General features: G+C 39.3%; 1 protein-coding gene across 1 annotated transcript; it reads right to left on the bottom strand.

Moving 5' to 3' along the window:
• Positions 1-24,195: 24,195 nt before the first annotated feature.
• Positions 24,196-25,209, bottom strand: LOC138054032 (uncharacterized). The gene has a single exon (XM_068900552.1). The coding sequence runs from the start codon at positions 25,207-25,209 to the stop codon at positions 24,196-24,198; it is 1,014 nt and encodes a 337-aa protein (XP_068756653.1).
• Positions 25,210-25,658: the final 449 nt, after the last annotated feature.

Below are 25,658 nucleotides of genomic sequence, written 5' to 3' on the forward strand. Positions count from 1 at the left end.
CGGGGTAATTTTTCATTGCCGCCAGAAACATTTTAACACAGTAATCACCAACCAAGGTTTCTCTTCCAAGCTGTTGTTATTTCATGTCCAAACTCGACGTACGAATTGGGTTTCTGTAGTGTGGAAGTTGGGTGAAATTCTCATTTCCACAGCTTATCCCAATTTTATTACTGTGTTATAAAGAGCTAAAGTCTGTATAAATTGTGTCTGTGTTTCATAAACAGACGACGCCGCATCTTACCATAAGAGCAAGTTAAAAATGTGTTATTTTCTGCCAATTTCACCATGCGAAGGAGGCCAACATGCCATTTTTTTTTTAAACTTTCCCCAATTTCACAAGCTCTTGAAACTTTTAATGTTATTTTTGAAAATATTTCACTATATAGGGTACTTGGGGAAAATATGAAGGAATTAAAAATTTCAAAACTGACGCCCAATTCTCCATAATTTCAGACAACGGCTCTTAAGGGACCGGTCATTATTTATGTAAGGGTGGGGTGGGAGAAAAATGTTGGGAATGTCAAATTTTCTATGTGCCCCCCTCCCCCCCCCCCCCAAATAGGGTATGCAAATAGCAAGTGAGCCCCCTTAGCTATCAATTATTTCAACCATGACCACCCCCCCTCTCCCACTACCTCGCATCCACTGGCTATAAGGCCAGTGATAACTGAAAGCTTACTATCACATACAATCAGATGATTTTTGATAACCTTTGACTAACCTCTTAAATTACAAAATCAGTGTATCATGAAGACCAGAAAGTTTGGCAAGGATCTTTGGAGCTGCAAGACTGCAAATGATTGAATGTGCATTTGAAGAGTGCTTATTCAAAGAGAGAAATAAGAGATGGGTAACAAAAATCGAAATGGAGAAAATCGAACAAAAAGTTAATTATCTTTTGAGTAGCAATAATGATCCTTGCTATGGTAAATACTTGAACTCTCAATCAAGTGTCCTTCATTTTGATGTTTCCAAATGTGAGCGTGGAGTTAAGGAACTGCCATACTTGGAAGAAAAAGTTATTTCAAGTTGTTATATTACTGCACTGTTTTTGTTAAAATCACAAGACATAATCAATAGCAGTATAGCAGTATTTGAGTTGTAAAGGTTGTATTTAGTTAGTGAACAACTTTGAACTGCTAAACTGAGGTCAGCATTCTGAAGGATTTGGTGCTTCCTTCAAGATTCAAGTTGACTTTCTCCACTGGCTGGCTTTACAAACAATGTTATTGTGTTTTGTTTTTCAATTCGCATGTTGAGGACACAACAAATGTCATGGTATTAAATTACTGATCAGAGTATCAATGTTTCCAACTGGTTCACAAGTCTACCTTTCTTGAATTGACTTACAAAATTCTTAATCTTGCTGAATCAGATGACGCCCCCTTATCTTTGTACCAGAAAAAAACAATAGCCCCCCCCCCCCTATTATAAAATAGCCTTGGCCTCCCTGTTTTTCTCCCACCCCACCCCCCCCCCCCTACATTAATAATGACCGGTCCCTAATTGACCAAACCTTGGGAGAAGGCGAGGAAGGATAATAAGCGAAATTTCAATAACGAATACCATTAAAAGCTGAGAAAATAGACCGAGAAACAAAACACTTGTTTACAACGGTGAGCTTTCAGGTAATGTTTTCCTTCTTAATGCATGCCTCGCTTTCTCGCATATTTTGTAAAACTCGCTAAAAGAAAACGAAGAAGGCCTTAAAACGTTTCCAATTCCGTGCAATTTTATGTTTGTCAAGCGGTTTTGTGGCTGATTACGGTTGCTTATTTTGGAACTGAATTCATCATTACTGTGGCGACAGCATGACTATTTCAGGGGTGAGGGGTGAAGGGGGTGGCGGTAGGGGGCGAAGGGTACAATAGCTGAAACAACCCAAACCTTTACAAAAATGATAACCTTACACCTAAACAATATGCTTTAGATAATGTTTAGGCCTAAGGTTAACATTTTTGTAAAGGTTTGCGTTGTTTCAGTTTTCACGCCCTTCACCCCTCACCCCCAAAAAAGTGATGCCGTGTGACGACTGTTCACGTACCTTTGATTTGTAGGCATTTTGTGTCAAATGGATGTCCAGTCGTGAGCTGCTTTGTTTGACTGTGAAATTGCAGTCGAGTAAGCGAATTACTACGCTTTACCTTGACTTTTACTTAGCAATTCTTGCTGTTGTTATAAACTGAAGAGAGAGGGTGTAAAGATTATCAGTCAATCGGAAAATTTTGTGAAATAGACTACTGTGCATGTAATTTCAGTTTTAGGTCTTGACAAAACTGTTGGCTATTGTTTGTAAGGCTTGTTTGTTTACTCCCGACAGCTCAGAGGTGTTTCATCACTGTAACCTGTATCCACTGATGACGATTAATTTTGTACTTTATGCCGAAGCATAATTATTTCCATATGCACTATAATGCTTTCTGGGGCTAGAAACAGGAGCTTTGCTTTTAGGCTTGGCTAAATCTATATATTAGTGACAGGCACTGGCCCCGATTCAGTACCTTGTGGTTCCCCTCTAGTAATTGGTAAGAATGGAGTTTTTATCTACACAGACCCTTCAAAAAATTGATTACCCAGTCAATAACGTAGGGATTAATAACTGGCACTGAATTAATCTTTTCAGTCACCACGTAGTGCAAAACTGAATCAAAAGCCTTTAAAAAATAGATACCAGTAACAATCTAACACAATCAGTTAAGCCATTTCATCTAAGTATGTTGTTTATTTAATAAGGCCATTTCAGTGCTACAGGGATCTCTAGAAGTGTACTGATCCGAGTGTGTATATATGTACGGACAGATTTTCTCAATTCATTATTAATCACTAACTTTTCAATAAGTGTTATTATTATGTTAGTAACTGATCTAGGTCAAAGTTGATCCAATCTAGTGGTATTAGTTTCCTTAGGAATTGGTCCAATGTTTGCTGTCTTCCATCTTGCGCTAAGTATTGAAGATGTGGTTTATTGCTAGTGCAAGTTCTAAACAGTACCCCTTCCATACTCAAAATGGGATGTTGGCAGGGCCAGAAGCTGTTCTTTTAATACGAGATAGAGCCGTTAAGACTGGAATTTCAGCGAAGCTAGGTGCATTATGGCTAGTCAGCAATTCAAACTTAGTTGGTGCTACACAGTTCGGGTCGGTGTTAATTTCCTGGAAATGTGTATTTATAACACTTACTTCAAAAATTCTTGATAAATATTTAATGGCTTTGTTAGAACCAAACAATTTACTCACCATTACCCACCAACCAGAATTTGCGAATACATATCTACATACATACTATTTTTGTAAACTATTTCCCAAGAGAAAAAATTTTTTAAAGCCCCGTGGAGTGGGGTTCGTATTTGGATGGGAGACCAAAAAAGAGATCTGATATGTTATTGCCTTTCGAGGGCGTCATTTGGTGGAATCCTTACTATTTATCACTTCACTTAAGATGATTGTTCATTGGTGATAATCGGCTCTGGTAATTTTTGGTCGCATTCGAGAATTGCACGTTCATTTTCCACACGCTATCTCCCTTATACTATTACTTTCACATCTTACAACTCAAAAAGGCATAATTTGATTGATTCTACTTGTGAAAGCTTGGAAACATTTCCTTGAAATAGAGGATAGTGTCTCTTTATTGCAAGGCAGTTAAATCGAGAGTACATTAATCAAAATGGATATTTTTGGCGGTCTTGTAATTTAGAACAGTCTAGTTACGGATTTCGAAGCAACACACACATGAAGACAACCACATAATGGGCAAAAACGTTATTACATAGATGCACGAAAGTAGTATATCTGGCAGATAATACAGAGTGTGCGTAATCTGAGTTTATTATAATACTTTGCAAAGCAACACTGACGACCATCCTGCTGTCTTAAGGAAGTCATCACAGGTAACAGAAGGTCGCTTAGCTCCTGAAACTGAAGTTTGATTTTCTCATGAATATTAAAACGCATTGACCAAACACAAGAACGGACTTAATTTTTAACTAATGTCATAATTTCATCGGCAGAAGAAAAAAATGGTGGAGATGGGCGACAAATCCGCTAATAGTTCTAGTGTAAATTCCTGTAAAGATTTCGAAAGTCCCTCGCGCAGTAGCAGTTCAGAAGAATGCGGGAATGAAGATGAACCTGATATGAGCTTGATTTCGCGTCCGTCAGGTTCAAAAAGGAAGAAGAACGATAACCAGTCTCAATCGACCAGGGAAGCAACCGAGAAACAACAACAAAAGAAGAGCAAGAAGCAAAATGATAGTTCAAATAACGACGAAATGGAAGAACTGACCTACTGGATATTCTCAACCCAAGATGCCACTCAAGTGGAAGCTGAAATTGGCAGTCCAGGCATGAAAGTATTTTCACAAAGGGAATACTTCGCAAAGGACATGCTTAGCGAAGAACTGTTGCGAGTTCGATGTTTTAAAGTGGTAGGTATAGTTTGCAGTCTAATCAGAACACAGTGTCAGAACACAACGAAGTTGTTTCTTTCACACGAAAGCAGTAATTCCACTCCGGACTTCACAACAAGCACACGCTAGACTTGTTAACAATATTTCGACCTCCGTCGCTCTTGTATAAACACACGGCCTCTGCCTTGATATCCACGTAACCTCTCTGTTACACTTAACAAACATGACCTCTGTCACTCTTCAAAGCCTCCAAGCTTTACACGCGACCTTTGTCACACTTCAGTAAACAGTACTGTAAAACTCCTCAAACATTCCTGGGATAAAAAAAACCATCTAAACACTGCATCGATTTGCTTATATACTTTACAGCGAAAGATTCTAGAACTTTCCGGCTATACTACATAAAGTAATATTACAATAAGAAACTATTTACAGGAACATACGCAAACGGCTTAAAATAGAATTACTGAATCACGATGATACAGCACTAATTAAATAATCTAGAAAATTCGAGACGAAATTAGCATGCTCGAGAATGTTCCAAATACTAGTCACGCAATAATTTTTCGTAACAAGAACAAAGGGCGAATTTTCAGCTTCTCATCGCTGGATTTTGTCGGACGTTTTCAACACTTATGAGTGACTGCACTCAGCTACCAGATATAAACAGAATACGAAAGCTGCATTCTCAGCAGGGTGGATAAAATTACTATCAAATTTTAGATCGGGAAAGTCTTCCAGGATTAATTCACAGGGAGCCCGTACAATCTCTTTGTGTACCCGTTTGCAATATTGGATTCACAGTTTACTTCTTCAAATTCTGTAGTGCCATGTCAATAAATATGTGCACGGAAAAACGTTCTATTACCTTATCTGCGGTTTACTGTTGTTCTTTCGCCTCAGAAGTGGTATTTTGAGCTATTTTGAAGATTTCGAGTTCGCTGTTTACTGTGCCTTTCCATAGAAAGACAATGGCTCTGAATAAAAGGGCAATGGTGGAAGCTGATTTTTTGAACGGCTCCAGCACCGGGCGATTTTTCCCCAGAAAATCGCATTGCACCGCTTTCAAAATTCACAGGAGAATGGCTGAAAGATTCACGCTTCTTCTCGTACTCCTCGATCAAAAATTGATCCAAATAGCCCAAAGCTAGCCCTTGAAAAACATCAAAATCCCATACCTTCCCAGGGATCGAGATGCGTAACACTTTTTAACGTGTTCCAGCCTGCTGAAAATTGTTACGCATCTCGACCACTCGGAAGGTAAAGGATTTTGATTTTCTTCGACGACTATCTCCTGCCGATTTGATGCTTGGCTCTGATTGTTCAATTAACCAAGTGACGCGAAACAAATCTGAAATCGCAACCTCGTTCCCAGGGTCTCTCGAGCCAGGAGAGACCCTGGTAGGGTCTGGTCACGTGCTTCCGTGACAATTGAAAACACTAGGGAAGGGTCCTCTCTAAACAAGGAATCTGTCGATGTTTTACATAGTATTTATTTTAAAAGTTAAACAAGTTATTTGTTATCTACCTCATAATTGTTATATTTATATTTATATTTCTTCTTCTTCCTTCGTGGCCTTCTTAAACAGATTTTTACAATGTAAAACGTCTTTGACTGAACCGAACAATCTACAGCAACTTATGACCGACGATGTATATGTTTTCTTCGGCGTTTGCAAACTATTATCGCCAGACATAGCCTCAGAAGAACATATGTTCACATACAGCAGCACATGAAACTTGGTTTGTTTTGGTGACAACACATTCCGCATTCCCGTAGTCTCAGTATAGACAAAATTCTTACTAAGCCGCCCCTCCCTTTATTGGATTAAGATGAGAGACCCTGGCAACGAGGTTGCTGAAATCGTTGTCATCTTATTGGCTGACTAAAACGAAACGCCACTCGCAGGACCATAAAAGAAGCGCCTTCAACGAACATTTGGTCAAAATCTGCTCTCACCCATAAGAGCACGCAACTGAAGAAGGAATCCACTCTGTCTTCCAAAACCGGTCTTGCAACCTGATACAGCGTTCCTCTGCGGCGAACCTATCAGTAACACCATGATCGACGTGAACGAGCATCTTCCCTAATGCTTCTATTATCGCTTACAGGAAGGAAAAATCACTAAGGGACTTTTTAGTCAAAGCTTCAATTGGGTTATTCCAGAAAAAATCCACAAACCCCCGACGGATGGGGTCGTTTTTTAACCCCCCCTCTCACCTAGATTTCCTGAAGCCCAAGACCCCCCCTCCTGTCTGGATTTCCAAGACAAATGACCCCCCCTCCTGCCTGGATTTCCAGGAAAAAGTATTAGGCTTACCGTATTTTATCGGCTATAAGCCGAGCGATTTATACACAAGTTTAGTCCGAATTGTCTTAAAATCCAAGGGCAAAAGGGGTACTCGGCTTATAACCGAGAGCTTGACCCAAACTGAAAAATATATCAACTTTAAAAGAAAGATAAGTACACAAGTATTTGCATACAAGCCGAGTAAAACACAAAGACACAAAGGGTGAGGTGTTGGTCATAAACTTTTAATATGTGTTGACTCCTAAAGGAGCCGTTTGTTTCATGGTGTTCCAAAGCAGGAGGTCATCTTATGGTTCATCTTCGTCACTGTCAGTGTCAAATTCCTCCTCCATCTCTTCTTCTTCTTCTTCTTCTTCCTCACCATCAATTTCTGGCATATCTTCTTCGTAGACAGCGTCATCTTCTGTGCCATCAAGCACGTTACAGATGCCACAAGTCTTGAAAGACCGACTCACCATCTCCTCTGGAATCTCATTCCATGACTGTTTTATCCAGCATAGAACCTGATTTCTTGATGGAGCTTTCTTTTTCCCGGCGGGAATGAACTCGAAGGGGCCATTTACCATCCAGGACAGATATTTTGACTTCAAGTGGTCCTTGAAAGGCTTATTTAAACACTTGTCTAAAGGCTGGAGAACTGGGGTTAGGCCACCGGGAATGACAGCTACATCTATCTTTCGTCTTTGCAAAGCTTCTTTTACAGATTCGGTTAAATGGGCACGAAAGGAGTCCCAAACCAACAGTGACCGCTCATCCGTAGGGTTTCTGGGCAGGCAGGTTCGAATCCACTCCTTCACCCCTGGGAATGAATGAGAAAGATCGATTAGATTTCCAAAATAAAGAAACACTTAAAAATAAAGCATATTGCTCACGACACCCAAGTGAATAAGTGACACAAACTTCAAACTTACCATTTTCGTCCATCCACCCTTTTTTTGACTCTGGAACAACAAGGTCTCTGGGGGTACGTACACCCTTGAAAATCACTTTTGGTGGGAGTTTTTTGCCATCAGCAGCGACCGCCAACGTGACCGTGAAGCTTTTTTTGTCCGCGCCGCATGATTTCATGGGAACTGTTCGGCTGCCACTAAACTCTAGACTTTGGCTGGACAGCATCTCGAACCGCATGGGAGTTTCGTCCATGTTGAAAATTCTGCTTAAGGAGTACCCATGGCGATGACGACCTGCAATTATGAACCGGAGAAACTGCACTATTTTCTCTTCAAGGTCATTCGGCAGACGCTGAGCAAGTGTGGTTTTCGTTCGCAGTGTGATGGAATGGCGCCGTTTCCAATTGACGTACCAGCCTACGGATGCTTTGAATTCAGGATTATTACAGATATCTTTCGCCTTTAATCGCAACATCAGTCCACTAACTGCAATTCCTAAAACGAGTAAAATGTGAAATTAGCAACGTTTTGACAGCCATTAAAAACTGACCAATAAGAATATTCTGTTCCCACGACTGGGTAAACAATAAGATAACAATCTTGTCACATCATACTCACCCAGACTTCTTTGATCAGAAAACCACACCAACAAGCGTTGATCCATCTTGGGGTACTTTGGAGTGTAGCGGCCCATAGCTTTTCGTTTGGCAGACAGTTTGATTTCTCTGTTGAAGAGACTTGCTTCATCTTTTCTCCAGCGACGAACCATCGACTCACTGATGCCGTACTCCCGCGCGATCTCAGAGTTTGTTAAAAGATTGTTAAAAGATTGTTAAAAGCTGATTTCTAAACAAACGATGTTTCGCTTAGGTCACGAATTGGCTTTTATTCGCACAAACGGATCACATTAAATTCATCTTTACTGTGATTCGCTGCTTTCATCAATTGTATTTACGGTACATAAGAATTCAATGTTTCCGGAGAGGAAAGCTTTCTCTAAATATTCATCACATTTTTCTTTTCATTTCAACTGCCCGTAACTTTTAATAAAAACAGATCTTTCAGTATACAATAATTACAAGTTACTTTGATGTGGTCTGAAACCTGGCGTGAAAAGGGTCTCGGCTTATAGCCGGATCTTTTTCATTTCTCCTTCAAAATCATCTCGCCAAAAATAAACATACGAAGTTTAGGGCTTCGGCTTATAGCTGGGCTCGGCTTATAGCCGATAAAATACGGTAAATTTAATTTATTTTTAATAGAAAATAAGCACAATCACGTATAGCAGTTGTTCTTTTTTAATTTTTAAAGCTTTGGCTAAATTATACAAAAATTCTGTTGTGTGGAACTAAGAAAAAAAAGGGGCGAAAATGCTAAAACGCGAACAAGTGTTTATACATTGTTAGCTCATAAAAATCAATTGCCCTTGTTCTTTCTTTGCACTAAATATGGTCCAAAAGTAAATACAATTAGTAGAGAACATGACAAACGAGTTGAATAGTCATTGCTTTTGGAGACATAACGTCAGTCTCGTCCACTCAAGATCGAGAACTTTTAAATCAAACATGATCAAAATCTTTTGAAAAACGAGTCTCAACTTGTTTATCGTTCAAATTCTTTTAAAGACTGGATAATTTGAGTCACGTATCCTACCTTCAAGAGCCTGTAGTTCTAATCTGCAGTGGAAGGAAAGTTCAAACTCGTGTAAACCTTGGTACAAAGACGCTAGAATTTGACGTTCCTCCTTTTACGACTAAGAGGGGAATCCGGCTGAAGTTTAAAAAAACTGAGAAGCAGGCAGACTAGGCTGATAATAGTAAACCTAGATGAAAAACTAAAACAACACCTAAAGAATAGAAAGTGCGAAGGTATGAAAGTAGATCAATTGCTTCCTTTTTTTACAAGTATCATTACACGAAACAACGGTGGCGCGCTGGGTCCGGGAACGAGTAAAAATGTGTCAGGCGTTTCAAACTCTTCTTTGCAATATTGTTGCGACACCTCTTTCTTTAGTATCTTGTTCGCGTTTTCTGCTACAAAAGGACTTGCGAAGGAACTTAGATTATCATTTATGTCAGGTGAAAAATATGTGAACAAAATATTTCTACTATTTTCAGGGTCTGAGAGCGCTAAACTGTCGCCGAACTAAACGTTCGAATCGCGTGAATTACCGGTTCAGATGACCCCTGCAGAAGACTTTTTCGAGTTCAACCCCCCCTCCCGCCTGGATTTCCATGGTCCTTGACCCCCACTTCCTGCGAGAATTTCCAGAATCCCATCCATCGGGGGGGGTGTGGATTTTTTCTGGAACAACCCACTCCTCCTAAAACTTAAAACCACCTGAACCTAGCAAATCCTAGGAATGCACTGGTTTCCTACAACGGGCAAAGCATTTCTAAACCGTGACACACTTCTTTACTACAAGACCGGGAAGAGCCCCTCGGCACTTACTATTACCGAACCAGTTTCAAAAATATTGTGGCCAATCAGTGACGAGGGGCAGCCAGGTGACTCTCAACATTTCATCGATCACCATAGTTGCATAGTGCGTTCAACAGAGGAAGTTTCAGAACAAAATGTAATGCAGCCGTGCCAAAGCTTGCAACTTTTCCGACTTCATTAACATTTTGTTCTTAAACTATCCCTGTAGAACACGCTATGCAACTATTGCAACTACTTCGCATAAGAAAGTTACCTGGGTGCTCCTCCTCGCTGATTGGCCACAATTTTTTTTGTGGCCAATCAGAAGAAGGGAGTTCGAACACTTCTGGAACTGGTTCAGTAAGAGTATGTAACCAGGGGATCAATCTTGTAGTAAGCTATCACCATGAACATTCTCATTCCACAACAAAGCATTACTAAACCCTGATGCACCTACTATCTCTTAAATCGCAAAATTAAGATACAAATTACAATGATAATCCTGTGCAACCTGCAGGTATTAGAGTTAATCGAGGCAGATGGATTTAAATCAGACGTCATTATCAGTTAATTAAAGAAGTGAACAAAACAAGAGAAATAGAAGAAAGAAAGAAAGAAAGAAAGAAGTGAGCGGTTACAATAAAATAATAATCACTACATGTTACACAAGGGTTACAGGTTATTTTGCCATCTTTAAGAGGAGTGAGGGTGCTCCAACATAAGTGTCCTCGGCTTTAAAAAGACCGCATAGAATTTCCCATAATTTCTTTTGAAATTGGTTTTTAGGGAGTTGTTGGCGTACTTGAGGTGGCAGACAGTTTTGAACTCTGGCACCAAAACGTGTATGGAATTATGTTGTTGGATAAGTCGCGAATATTGACTATAAAAATTACCAGAAGAAGACCTAGTTTTATAGGGATGAATATAAAACTTGGCTTTCTAAATAGTCTAGAAACATTTTGAGGAGCAGAGTTTTTAGAGATGTCATACATTAAAGAGGACATGGTCTCAAAATACACCCATTCTATAAATGGAGGAATGGCGTGTGTTTCTCAAAAGACCCGAAAATGCAACCGAAAAGCTCCCGAAAACAATTTTAGGTGTTTCACAAAACGCCTTTTTCGGGCCCGAAAAAAACAAATCTTTTTCCCGAGATATTTTACAGGTGATTGTGTACTCCCGAAAAAATTCCAAAAAATCTCGGGAATGTTTAGTGAATAAAAAATGGCTGCCATTGGAGCACTTTTAACCCCAAAATCGTGAGAAAAGAAAATATAGACAAAGAACAGTTTTGACTGGAATGAAAAGATGCGAGGTAATTGAACGTTTTAGATTGTCACCTGAGAGAGTTGAGTGGCTTATTGTCAAGTTTGAAGGACAATTAATGCACAACACCGGGCGAAATGCTCCGCTAGATCTGGAGATTCAGGTGAGCAATTTTCCTTTTTTCTATGATCTAGCCACTGGCACTCTTGATAAAGAGGCCCTTTTCGAGTCTAGTGGAGGTTTCAAATGTTTATGAAACCTACTAGGTCCTGACAGCATTACGTTACTTTGCAAGTGGAAGTTTCTTGAAAGTCGTCACAGACACCATGGGGATTTCCAAGGCTAGTGCGAGTCGCTGTGTTCACTCCTTTACCCAGTGTTTAAAGAGTATTGCTGGCGAATGGATTATCTTTCCCACATCAAGACAAAAGGTGAATGTAATTAAGTTTTACCATAGTTCTACAAAAGCACTAGCTAACTGTGAAGTAAACTCAACTAGTACTAGACATGCTCATTTGCATGAAAGGGGGAGCGCTTTTCATTTCCATTTATATTATCTATATTTCTTGTTTGCAATTTAGCGAAAAGTCCCAAATTCAACTCCTCTTTCCACTTGAGTAGACATATTCCTAAAAAACTGGGGTCAACAAACACACAACCCGTAGAATTTCGCACAAAAACTAACTTAAATTTAGGTCTTTTGCGATGAAGTTAATTTAATTACTGTTTTCTCCGCAGTCCGCATAGCGTGGTCGTCCGTCATGCGAATTGACGTAAAGTATTAATTCTGTGATTCAAATGATTAAAGAGTTTGTTCCAAAAATGTTGATTCATATTCTGATGCCCACATCTAACTGGCTGTTAATCTCTTCAAGTTTTGAGCCGCAGTTTATTGCGTCCGCCGTTTTAACCACTGTGATCTTTCATAATAAACTATGACGAAATTTTACTCTATTGGAGCTTTCCCCAAGGTTATGGGGCGGTCGATGGCATGCTCATCCCAATCTGTGCACCGGCAAAAGAGAAACACCTTTATGTTTGTCTAAGGGATTTCATGCCATCAACGTGATGGCAGTCTGTGATGGAGAAATGCGATTCACAAACCTTGTGGCCAAGTGGCATGGCTCAGTCCATGACTCAGCCATCTTCAACAGGAGTGCACTGCAGATTCACATGGAAACAAAACAGCAGGAAGGATGGTTGCTTGGGGACAGAGGATACGCCCTACAGAGCTACATTATTACCACCTTAAACCCTGACAAAGTGTCGAGTGCAGCAGAAGAAATTTACCAAAGGAGCCACAGGAGAACAAGTAATGTCATAGAAAGATCATCCTTGACAACACCCAACTTCCAGGTGGACTTGATGTTATGCAGCTTAATGGCAGTGATGACAGGCCTATATATTCTGCACAAAACTGTGATGAATCAGGAGTTGCCAAAAGACAAAAACTTATCCAAGAAGTGTTTTCTCAAATGTAAGCGCCAATGCACATTTACTCACTTTAATTATTAATATGTTACAATAAATTTCAACACAACAAACAAGCAATGGACAGTTAAATATAAAGCTACAATGGGGCGGATCCTCTGAAATCATTGAGTCAATTGGAAATACAAAACTACCATGAACACTTCCTTTCAGATTTCTTATTTAATATACCATTTCTGCTTAAACCTACTGGCCACTATATAGTATTTAAGGGACTTGTCAGAAATTAGCAGGGGGGGGTGGGAATTTTAAATTTGGGTTCGGAAATTAGGTGACCCATCCCTGCAATGGGAGCGAAGTTTGCTAACCCTCCCCCTGAGCTTGGCCTAAAATATCATGACCCTCCCCCTCTTGTATGAATGATAAAATCTAGTTCTTGCAATACACTAGGGTGAGTCAGTATTATGAAAACTCATAATATATTTCTAATCTGTTCTTTGTCATGCTACATACATACATTTTCGATGACAGCATTAAGAGTCCAACTGATCACTCGACTCTCCTATTTCTCCAAAGTCTTCATCACTAGAACAAGTGGGTCATGCTGCAACGTCTTCATCTACCTCACATTCATCATGATCATCCACCTCTTCCACACTGAGGGAGCATTGTTTGTTTGTTTGTGTGCTCTCAGCAAATGACCGTAAGTGATCCATAATAGCATTGACTTTCCGTGGTTTGTTTTTACCTTTCACTGCAAGCAAATTATGTTTATCGATGTATTTGTCCAGAACACATACTGTACACTCTGTTTCGCTAGTGTTCCACTATTCAGCATTTCCATCCAGTCAAATTTCTCATAAGACATAGTGTTCTCTTTCAAATTCTTTTTTTTCTTTTCCATTTTTCTCTTCTCACTCATCATCTCTAAATGATTTAAATGTTCAAGGTATTTTCGAACAAGACTTTCTTCAACAATGTATCTGTTGCAAAAGGTCTGCGAACACTTGCAGTATCCTCGATATTGATTTCATTCTTTTTGTGGACTTGCTTTAAACATGCTCTAGGGTGATAATCATCCACTTCTCTTCTTTTAACGTCGTCTGTATTTGTGATGGGTGTTTCTGCAACAGGCAGATAGTGATACTTAGGAAGTTTGTTGATGTCTGGAACTGGACGAGGGGTGGGATCCACTGACTAATTTTCACAATACTCGTGAAACATTTCTCCAGTAATCATACAGGATTCTATCGAGTCATCTAATTTTTTGAAATAGTTGTGTCCTGGGACTTTTACTTTTCTCGTCTCCGACTTTGCAGCATTGTATTGCTGAATATCTTCAGTATTGAAAAAAAAAATCCTGTTGTTTACGATTGGTAACAAAGGCCTTCATACAGTCACAGCTGGACCAGGCTCGCCATCGATTCTTGACACAACATCCTGGGCAACTCTCCATGCATTATCCTCCACTACTTCTGCCTCTAGCTCTTTCATTTCTTCAACTGTGAGTGTTTTCAGTTCTTCTTCACTAATGAGATCGGTTGGTTGAAAGTATTCCCAGTGTAATGCTCTGCCATCAACCAAAGCTTCACCTATTGCAGCGTTGGAACGCTCCGCTTCGTTTTGTCCTGAATTGTGTGGTGCCCTGTGAATCCTGTTCATGGGAGTCCAGCCATTAATCCTTGACATCTCAATGTCTCTGTACTTAAGATGCTCACAGCAGCATTGATGGTGATGCTGAAGACAGTGATGAATAGGATAGCCAGAACTCTACTAACATTGATAACAACATTATTCATAATTTCAATAAGACTCTTTAGCATCGTCATAAATGAAAACTAGATGTTTGTTAAATTCTTGCTATGGTACTTCACAGTTTATATCCATTACGTTCCGTAAACCGTTGTTCTTTTATTTTCTCTTTTTATTTTTTGCCAAATAAAGAACTTCCTTTTTCTTCTGTGGGTGAACTTCTACATGATCACAGGCATATATTTGCATGACCCTCCCCCTTTTAACGGCCCATTTTTCATGACCCCTCCCTTTTCTGAGGCTCAAAAAGTTGTCACCCCCTCTGTTTCCACCCCCCCCCCTCCCCCCTGCTAATTTCTGACAAGTCCCTAAGCTAGCTACATAATCTTATAACCAGTAATCAGCGTTTCGCGAAAAAGTTCCCGTGAAGAATGCTCTTTGTGGATCCTGCCTTTGACGAACAGGCATTTACAATCAATCAACATTAACTAAATAATGGTAATTGAACTGAGTGGAGTGCAATTTGGTCTGAAATCGCTAAAATAAGGATTTTAGTCAGTACCAATGTTTATTAGTGATCCAGTTGGGAACAAAAATTGCAAAATCTGCCACTCAATGGTTTTCTTTGTCTTTCATTTTCTTGCAATTTGATTGATCACCTTAAACAAGCCTTGAAATCTGAGTGGTTGTTTTGTTTTAGTGTTCCTTTCTCATTGGCTGAGGAAATGATACGATTTAGAGCAAATACAGTGCAATTTGAGAATAAATCACACTACTGAGAGCCAATCAGATTGCAAGGATCACCAGTGATTTCTAAATGGATGTAATAAACTCATATACACACATTATAATAATCATTAACATTGCAATTTCCTTGATTGTGATTGGTTTAAAAAAACTACTATTTTCCACTAATTCGCTCGCCAAGTTGTTATCCGACAGTTCAATAAGCCAATCACATTCAAAGTTGTAGTTTAAATCAACCAATCACAACCTTGGCTTCAATCAACATAGAAATAGTGGACAGGTTCCTAAATTGGGGCTTTCTTTCATTCAGAGCAACATTAAACAATTTACGCCTCGTTTGTCCCTCTTTAAATGCGAATTTTCCCTTTCTTTCATAACTTGGCTCTTCTTCTTTTCACGGAAATTGTAATTTTTATGATAAATTAATTGGTAACAGGACTTTGTGTAGTCCAATTTGATCTGTAATCATACTGATGATAAACAAATTGTTTTTTTTACTTCTTGATTGAAACAGATTTTCTTGATACACACTCATATTTCCCACCAGCCAATCAAAACGCATGTCTGACAACACATCAAAATTTGTTTGATGTCACAGCCATGTTTACATACTCTCATCTAAACACAGCTATTGGCCAATGAAAGTGTGCGTACTATCAAAATTAGTTTATAAAAGAATATATTGCACTGAATATCAGCTGCACAAGTTCCAAGGCCACACATCCTTCACAAAATCCTGAATTATTCTGAGGAGAAAAGTAGAAAATATCACAAAAAAGCTGGACATTGTCAGGAAAACATGATGATTAACTCACGATGATTAGGCTATTTTTTCTTTCTAATCAAAGCCTCAATTTCTTACTTCATTCTATAGTAACTGGTTGCCACCTCAAAATACTGAAGGAATGTTCAACTAAATGTTGTGTCGAGTCGTTATGTTCATTCAGTGTCCCAGCGTTTGTGTAGCTTGGCCAGAGAATGAATCACCTTTCCGACATCAATGGAAGAATTTAATGGAAATATTTTTATCTGATTACGAGTTAATATCAACAATACGCCATCACTTCAGAGCACACATCACAGATGAATGAAATTAAAATATGGGGCACAGTACCACGAATGTGGAGGCCTATGTTTGAGGACTCTTTCAGATTGTCATAACACTCAGTGTTAATTCAGGTCATTTGCAAGCATATCCTTACAACAAATGAGCCCAACCAAGACAATCTAATTGGTTTATTTGCCAAACTAAACATTCCTGACTTGCTATTACAATTGCGTGACACTTCGATGTTAGCATGACATGAGCTGCTTTGTAATAATGATAATGACAACTTTATTTAAGTGTCAATGGATTTACCACAAGAGCACTAAAGGCCCTGGCAAACATTTGCTTCAACATCCTTTCGATTTTGTTGAATGGCAATGTTGAAAGCGTTTGCCACATCCTTTCCAACTTGTTGAAACATGTTGAAACGATGTTGAAACGACGTTGAAACGATGTTGAATCGATGTTGAAAGAGTTTAAAAGCCTTTAAACTTTGCTTCAACATGCATTCAACATTTCTTTTGTTCTCTGGAATGTTGGGAATGTTGAAACAGAGTTAAAGTCATTTGCCCCGCTCTTTCAACATTGTTGAGCAAGCACATGCGCAATGAACAAGACGTAACCATGGTCACCATGAATGCAAAGAGGGTAGCAAAGCGGCCAGACGATTTTGTGTGTGGCTGTAGTACGTCCGGGTGATATTTCGATCAGCTTATCCTACAATGGAGGACTATGACACGCCAGACGATTTTGAAGTAGAGATCAATACTGCAACTAGGAAAAGAAAAGCACCGGCGGCGGACAAAACAAAGAAACCAAAATGGAAGTCTGGCGAGATAGAAACCCTCATAGATGACCTGGAGAAGAGAAGCTGTCTGTGGGACGTCTTCAGCAAAGACTATCACAATCACAAAAAGAGAGAAGTCGCTTACACAGAACTGGAAGACTTACTTAAGCATACTAAACAAGATATTAAGGCGAAAATAGCGGGCCTGAGGACGCAACTTGGTTGCAAAATTGCCAAAACGAATTCCTGGAAGTCAGGACAAGCAGCCAGTGAAAACTACAAGTCTACATAACAGTAACTTTATTCCCACCAAGGACTTGTTTACGAGTAATATCCTGTTCAATGTAGCTCAGTATTTGTTGAAAATCGGAATGACTCATTCGCATCATATCTTTATATTCCACTGTGTCTTCTCGATCGCCAATTCCTTCACGATGTTGTTTAAATAGCCCCTTTCATCCCTTCGTTTGATCCATTGCCTTGTCTTTCCCCTCCCGCATTTTTTATCCTCATCATTCAAAACTTCGAAAGCTACAAAAACTGCTAGTAACGAGCCAACTATGTTGTAAACATACGCGCGACCCATTGTCATTTCAAAATGGCGCCCTTGCATGTCTAAGGCGTGAAAAGACCTGGGGCCTGAAACTAATCACCAGGCCACTCGCTAAGTTTTGTTGAATGAAATGTTAAAACCGTTTGCTCATCCCACCGTTCAACATCATTCAACAACCTTACAACAGCGTTCAACAAAATCGAATGGATGTTGAAGCAAATGTTGAAGCCGTTTGCTAGGGCCTTAAGTGGGGACACTAACAATATTAATTCAATCAAATCAAATATTGGTTGTTGTCTAGACTCTGACTCTTAACAATGGCAAATTAACCAATCAGACTGCAAGACTACAAGCAATTGTGGTAAAAAATAATTTGTTAAACATTATTATTATACCCACCCTCTTTTTGCTTTTTCATGAGAAGCTCCATTTCAAGTTTCACTTTCTCCATCTTCAGTTTGTAATAACTGGTTGCAACCTCAAAGTACTGGAACAGTTTGAAATAAACAGATTTGACAACTACAAGCATATTGGAAATTATTAGTTTTTTACTTGTCATGTAAAATCACTACCTCCAACTGTGCATCTTCAAGGGTCCTCTTTTTGCCTTTTCTGATGGGGTTTATGGAAACCTCCACCACTTCATCAATATCCTGGCACACATAAAATAAAATCAGACAGCGATATAATTATTATTAGAATATTATTATTATTATTCAATTCAACCTCAGAAGTGCCAGAAATGCTGATTCTTTGATATATCGGTTGGCACGAGTTTGCCATGAGGTTTGAACGAGAAAAATGACAAAAACTTTTTAGGGTTTGAAAAGGCATTGTTTGCTAAGTCATTGAAATACAGGGTTCTTTCTAGGCGAATCCAGTTTTTAATCCTTTGTCTTTGTTTATGGATTTATTCTTTCAACGCCATATCATCAGATCTTTTTGTTTGTTTCCATAATGTTTTCTTTTTATGAATTGCTTTAGCCAAATCACCGTTAATCCATGGGGGATAGCGTGAAATTCTTTGCTTACATTTATGAGCGCAATCAGATATGGTTGAAAGAACAAAGTCATTCCAGTTTTCCCATATGGATTAAAGCTCTTCTGATTTTGCAGTGTTTACAACCGAACTTAGAGGCAATAATTTGAGTCATTCGTTTAGAAGTTGAAAATCAACCTTAGAAAAATCGACCTGAAAACTATCTTCTTTTCTCGTAGAACGACGAGTCAGATTAACATCATTAGAAGACGGGATAATGATCAGAGGGAAGGCCAGAGTCAATATAACTAGGTCCAGAATTTACATTTAACAGGAGTTGAGGCGAGTTTCTAAACACAAGATCCAATAAATTATCATTTCTTGTAGGTTAAGTTACAAACTGAAAAAAGTTTAAGTCCAGAAGTAGATTAACAAAGATGTGCTCCTCTCCAATGATAGGCTCAACGAAACCAGAACCATCTAACCATCTTATATTAGGATAGTTAAAATCACCCATCAGGAAAGCACCATAATAATCGGTGAGTTGCAAACTGCTAAGAAGCGGAGGCTTTGGAGATCTGTAGCATACTATAAATAGGGGTCACTCATTGTTTCTGGGAAACCCCCACATGTTTACTCGATTTATATGTCACTCATTTTGAATTTCACTCTATTTACATTTTACATTTGGTTAATTGATTGATATAGACACTCGCTCATACGATCGAAGAAATCGAGACTCGTTTATTCAATAACAAATGCAAGCTCGTTTTTACGCGTTTACAATCGAATATGACTTAAGAACGATAAATCGGTCTTTTTTTCTGATTAATATAAATATTATCAATTAATATAAATATTATTATAATACAATATTAATTCATTTATATATATATATATTATTAATATAATTACTATTATAATTTCTGATTAATGATTTCTGTTAATATTGCAAAACATCATATATAATATTATTTGATATTAACATTATTAATATTATTAAATGTTCGACCTCAGATATTGCGTTTCTAGCTTTCTGATTGGTTCACTCAATCTCTGTTATCAGCTCATTTACCATATGACCTAATATGGAAACTGACTGCCTCAAAGGTCGCCCAGATGAAAAGGGATTGATTCTTACTTTCAGGTTTCCAACCATTCGAAATTTAATGAACATTTAATAAAACAATTATTGCACAGTCCCTCACTTACAGAACATCTACGATGTTGACGCCCCATTAGGGAGGGTCTTAGTATCCCGCTTCCCATTAATTTTTAACCTAAATATCCTGTATTCTGTTAATTCCTGTGATTTGTATCCGTACAATGCCACTTACTACTGATCACGTCATTGTTCCCCTGAGGGGGAGGGGAAGGGTTTTGTTTTTCTTGCACACATTCTCTGGAGAGGCCGATATCTGTAGAGATTGTGAATCGCATTTGTAATTATCGTTTTCACGTTTTGTGCCTTCTATATTGACCATCGAACCTATTTTCCTCTTTTAAGGAATGTCAAGTTTGATGCTTTTTAACTTGGGCAGGTCTTCGCCATGCTATACCTTCTCATTCAAAAATGAGTAATTACACTTTTATGACAAACCCCCCTACATTAGCGATTTTATTGAGAAGGCTTTTAATGTCTTAAAAAAGAAGTAAAAGGATTATTACTCGCTGTTGCTGAGCAAAAAAGCACAATTTCCTAGCAGGGGACTAACTCTAAAACATGAATTTGACCTAACCGGTGACGAACTGCAGAAAGCATATATTCTATCACATTCTGTTTGCTGTGAACCATATGTTAGAGCCTTTCAGTACAAGGTCCTTAACTCTATATTACATAGTAATACCAAATTACACATCCCGAAACCCTCAGCCACTTCTTTTTCGACTGTTTATACTTGCACACTTTTTGGAAAGAGTTTGAATTTTATTTTCATTCTACCTCAAAAGAACCTGTTTCCCTTACTTTAAAAGATGTCATAACAGGCATTGTAGATTCAAAACGCCCCTTGCTAAACTATTTGTCACTGATAGCTAAGTTGTACCTGTGGGACTGCAGAAGGACAAGCATGTTACCAGAAATAATTGGCCTAAAGCATAAGATTAAAAATAAGTTTGAAATTGAAAATACATTAATACGTTTGATGCTTGGTATCCCGGAATCGCATCAGCATTGATATTCTGGTAAAAATTAAGCCATCCGAACCCCAGTGGAACAATCTAACCTAGTGGTAAATATTTGCACATTCTAGTTGCGAAAAGCCAAAACCATACTGTGAGAAAACAAAATGTGGTTGATCAGATCAATAAAAATATTCTTACCATACTGGGCAGAATAGGGTTTGATCCACACCATTACTGCTGGCAATCTCACAATTAAAAAAGCTCAATCCAGGCATGTTTTGCATAGACTAGCTTTAAAAACCAGGCTTTAATTTCTCAAGCAGGCTCAGGCATCAAGACGCGAAATTCAGTGTTCACTGAGAACTAGGACTTGAATCGATGTATGTTAGCGTCTTTATTTGGTTGTAATAAAAGGACCATTGTTCTCATGTGATCCAAATACTTCTGACAACAGCGCTGCCGAAAATAACACCTATAAAGCAGCGTTTCAGAGTATTGAAAGGAAATGGTTCTTTATGTTTCAATTTGATTTTGCAAGGTATTAATTGGTTAAAACGTCTTGGCTTCTTATGAGCAATACATATTTTTACAAAATAGTCTTCATACAGTGCGAGCATTTATGGTTCAATATTGTCTGTAATGACAGACGCCAGATTTGAACTCCCAAGGCAGGCATGCGCCTGCCTATTTTTTCTTTTGTCTAAGGTTTCTTCTGTGCTGCTTTTTGCCCTTTGCCCGTGAAAGGCAGCGTCTGTGTAGTGGTGTGCAAATCTGCTTCCTCAGAAAGGCTTCCAAAGGTCTCCAGGAATCTCAATATAAAACATACATACATACTAACAATGCTTACTAACAATGCTGGAAGTTGGTTGGGGGTCTAGGACAAAGGAGTATTTTTTGGCCAGACTTCTACATTCTAGAGCGGACGTTTAGACAATGGCGACATCAAGCAATTCAGACTCCAACCAAATCCAGCCGAGAATAAGGGTTGTTAAATACGAGTTCGTTTTGCTGAATGAAATGGGAAAATCTACTCCACGTGGGAAAGATTGGGACCAGCTCAACAGGAACGACAGGGTCAAGAAAAGATTGGGACCAGCTCAACAGGAACGGCAGGGTCAAGGAAATTGAAATGAACTTGCAAATGAAGGCACGTCATGTGGCAGAACTAGTACGGACGAACTTTCCAAAACTGAGAAATGCAAACTTAACAAGGTATTTCTGTTATGTAAGGTTGCACACAGAAGCAATTATATTATTATCACTGAACGGTTATCATCTAGAATCCAGCCATTAAGATAACTGCCCTTGTTTTCACGCACGATTAAGCAAGAACACTTGATCGTTTAAAAATGGACTTGATCAAGTCCATGATTTTAAGCCGTCCAATTATATTTTTTGCGGAGTGTTCACATACTTTATTTTCACCTGACGTGAAATAGCTCATTTTCATATACAGGAATTCTACACTTTCTTACGGAACCTCGTTTTGCATGGTTTTAATTTTATCACTTAGGCAAGATGGCGAAAAACATGGTGTTTGTCATGACAGATGTTAGCTCAATTTTTATGGTATGGTGAAAGCATGTAGTGGTGGTCACGTTTTTCTGTTTGAAATCATGTTCAAGAGAGAATGATAGTTTCATACCTCAACTTATATCTGAGGTATGGATGTTAACCAAAGACTCTGGGGTATGGATGTTATACCAAAATCTCTAAGGTATGGATGTTATACCAAAGGCTCTGAGGTATGGATATTATACCAAATGCTCTGAGGTATGGATATTGGCTGAGGTCCCACTAGCACATTTGACAACGCTGTTACAACGGTGTCACACTGTTTCAAGTGTGACCGACTATTTAGCCAATGTCAGTGTCAGTGTCTGTTGCTCAGGTTGCGCGGCCCAATCAAAGGATTTTAACAACGCTGTTTACAACTCTAAAAGTACGATCTATCTGGTGTCTATCTAAATTCACTTGGGACGGACCAATCGCGACTTGCTGAACAGGAAGGCCATTTTGCGATAAGAAATTTTAGCGCCAAAGCGATTTAGTTTCATCTGAAAGGTCACCTTAACATTTAGTTTTCAAGGTTGTCGCTTGTTCAGTTAAACGCACAAAGGAAACAAGGAAGATTTTTTGAGTAACATGGATCTTAACAACGACTGGACTGCTTTTCGGCCCTCTGCCAGCTGGGAAAGGTTAATTATATTCGATTGATTCATTAGTAGTTCATTCCTTTACGATGTTTAACCTTTAAAAGTGAGCTGGGTAGACGAATCCGTAATGGCGGGAATTTGACATGTATTCTTCACTGATTCTTTCAGAAGCAGTCACAGTCAGTATGGCTTCATTCCCCATGTCGACCTTCTAAATATGCCCTTTCCCTCAATCTTCATGCCTTATCCGTCATCCAGCCAAGTTCCTGCCCTAAGTCCACCGCTAGAAACCTCCGCTTCTTCTAACAGCCACGCAGAATCACCGAAAACCTCGACTACAAAGCGCTCCCCATCATGGAGCACTCTAAAAGAAGAGACCCTGATAAGAATTTACAAAGAGGAGGTTGAAGGCCTTCGGAAAAAGGGGAAAAAGGGGCAGACAATGTGGGCTATTATGGCCGAGAAATTGGAGAAAGAAATGAAGGCACTGGAGGTCAACAGCTCTAGAACGCCTCAGAGGGTGAAAGAGAAATTTTTTAACCTCACTCGCCGCTACAAACAAGCAAAAGACAAAATTAAATGTTCGGGAGCGGGAAGTGACGACATGGAGACCTGCCCCCATTTCGACATTTTAGATGAGTTCATGGGCTCAAGAGACATCGTTAACCCACCCTATCTCGTGGAAACAACAAGCAAGAGTTCCTCAGAAAGCCCGCGGTCGACTCCATCACCAGCTCCTTCGACCTCTTCAGCTAGTGAGGAACTAGAAGGCAACGCCGCATCTGAAGAAAATCCCAGAAAAGCTAAGAAGCACCCTCGTGAAGATATCAACAAGGTAAACTGTGAGGATGGCAGTGGGGATGGCAAGAAGGGTGGCAAGGTGACTAAGAAGAGAAAGCGTCCACCTAAAGGGCCTGGACAGAGCGATGACGACCCATGGTTGGCCATTTTTAGAGAGAGCCAGGAACGAGAGGAACGGATGATGGCAGCTCTTGAGAGAAGCAAAAACAACTTTAAAGATCTTTTTCTCACCGCCATAACAGAATTTGGAAAAATGGTTAAGAAAGATTGAAAATATTAGGTCAATGTTTTGTTTCTGTTTTTTGCATGGAATATAATGCGCAAGTCTGATGTTCATATTCGGTATACATTTCCCTGTTTTAGCTACAAGTTAGTAATAAAAACACATTTGATACTTGAACTTGAATACACTTTGACTGTAATCATTTAAGATTTTGAAATAAAATTCTATGAATACGTAGATTTTGCAGAGTGGTGATCAGTTTATAAACTAAAGTTAAAGAATGTAACTTGCAGAGGTTCAAAAGTAGTCTGCGATAGCTTGCCTTATCCTTTGGGCCGCATTATCCGGCCTTAAATAACCATCCCCACCATCATCATCACTGTCATCATCATCATCATCGGTGTCATCGTCATCTTCATCCAACTGGTCATCCATGTGTATACATATGTTGTGAAGAATGCAACAGGTAATGATTGTTTGGGGCACACGATCCGTACATTCTTCCAGTTGCTTTAACAGACAACGCCAGCGGGTTTTTAATTTTCCAAAAGCACGTTCAATTATCACGCGTGCTTTAGATAAGTGATTGTTGAAATGCTGTTGCGCTGCTGTTAAAGCACCTCCTGCAGGAAAGGGAGCCATAAGCCATGGACGAAGCGGATAGGCAGGATCACCCAGTATTAGGGGCCTCACATTTGTTCGGTTTATTACAGTAACTGGTCTGGTTAGAATAGTACCATTTTCTATCTCCCTGAAAACACCACTTAGACGAAGCACTCGAGCATCATGTATGCTCCCTGGCCACCCAGTACTTACATCCAAGAATAGCATTCGAGAATCAGTCACAGCCTGAGTCACAATTGAATATTTTTGCTTTCTGTTGAAGTAATCGGCTGGGTTTAAAAGTGGTGCTTTTATTTCCACATGTGTACCATCAATTGCCCCTACCACGTGTGGAAAATCCAGCTTCTCTTCGAATTTGCTTATAGTCTCTTTGATGTCATCTTCATGAATTGGTAAAGAAATGAAATCGTTCTTCCTCCGGTTTATTGCTTCACTAAAACTGTGGCATATTTTAATTGCAGAGGCCTTTCCAATGCCGAACGTTATTGCAGTAGATCGATAAGAATTTCCTGACCCTAGTCTCCACAGAGCTATCGCTACTCGCTTCTGTACAGGAATCACCTGTCGAAAACGTGTGTTTTGGCGTTGGATGTCTAGAGTAACTATCCCACAGATATAATCAAATGTTCTTCTAGAAACTCTAAAATGCCTTTTCCAAAGGCTGTTAAGAGCTCTGTTATTGAGCATTTCCTCTAGCCAATGTTGTGGGCGAGGGTAAACCCAAACGTGACGAATCCTTCTTACTCCTCAAGCTCTCAACAACCGTGCCAGAAACATCCTTCGGCGATGTAGAAATTGGCTCAAGACCATATGACGATGTAGATTGATCCTCCTTGTAACAAGTATTAAAGTAATGATAAAAAACAATCCAGCAAGAACGCGATGATCAGGCATCTTGCTGCGAGATTGCTTTTGCCGCGAAATTGCAAGTTGAGATGTCTGACAAGTTGACAGCTATAAATTTCAAACCGCTGTTTAAAACTCCTAGTGGGACCGCAGGTTATGTAACACCGTTGTTACACTGTTGTTGACCTGAAAGGTCAAAACAGCATTGTAACAGCGCTGTCAAGTGCTAGTGGGACCCCAACCATTATACCAAATGCTCTGAGGTATGGATGTTATACCAAGGACTCCCT

This window comes from Montipora capricornis, chromosome 6 (assembly GCF_036669925.1).
Source record: "Montipora capricornis isolate CH-2021 chromosome 6, ASM3666992v2, whole genome shotgun sequence".
NCBI lineage: Eukaryota > Metazoa > Cnidaria > Anthozoa > Scleractinia > Acroporidae > Montipora > Montipora capricornis.

What these genes read in the sequence shown, in the direction of transcription:
- LOC138054032 (XM_068900552.1), bottom strand. Translation starts at nt 25,209, where the DNA reads ATGCTCAATAACAGAGCTCTTAACAGCCTTTGGAAAAGGCATTTTAGA.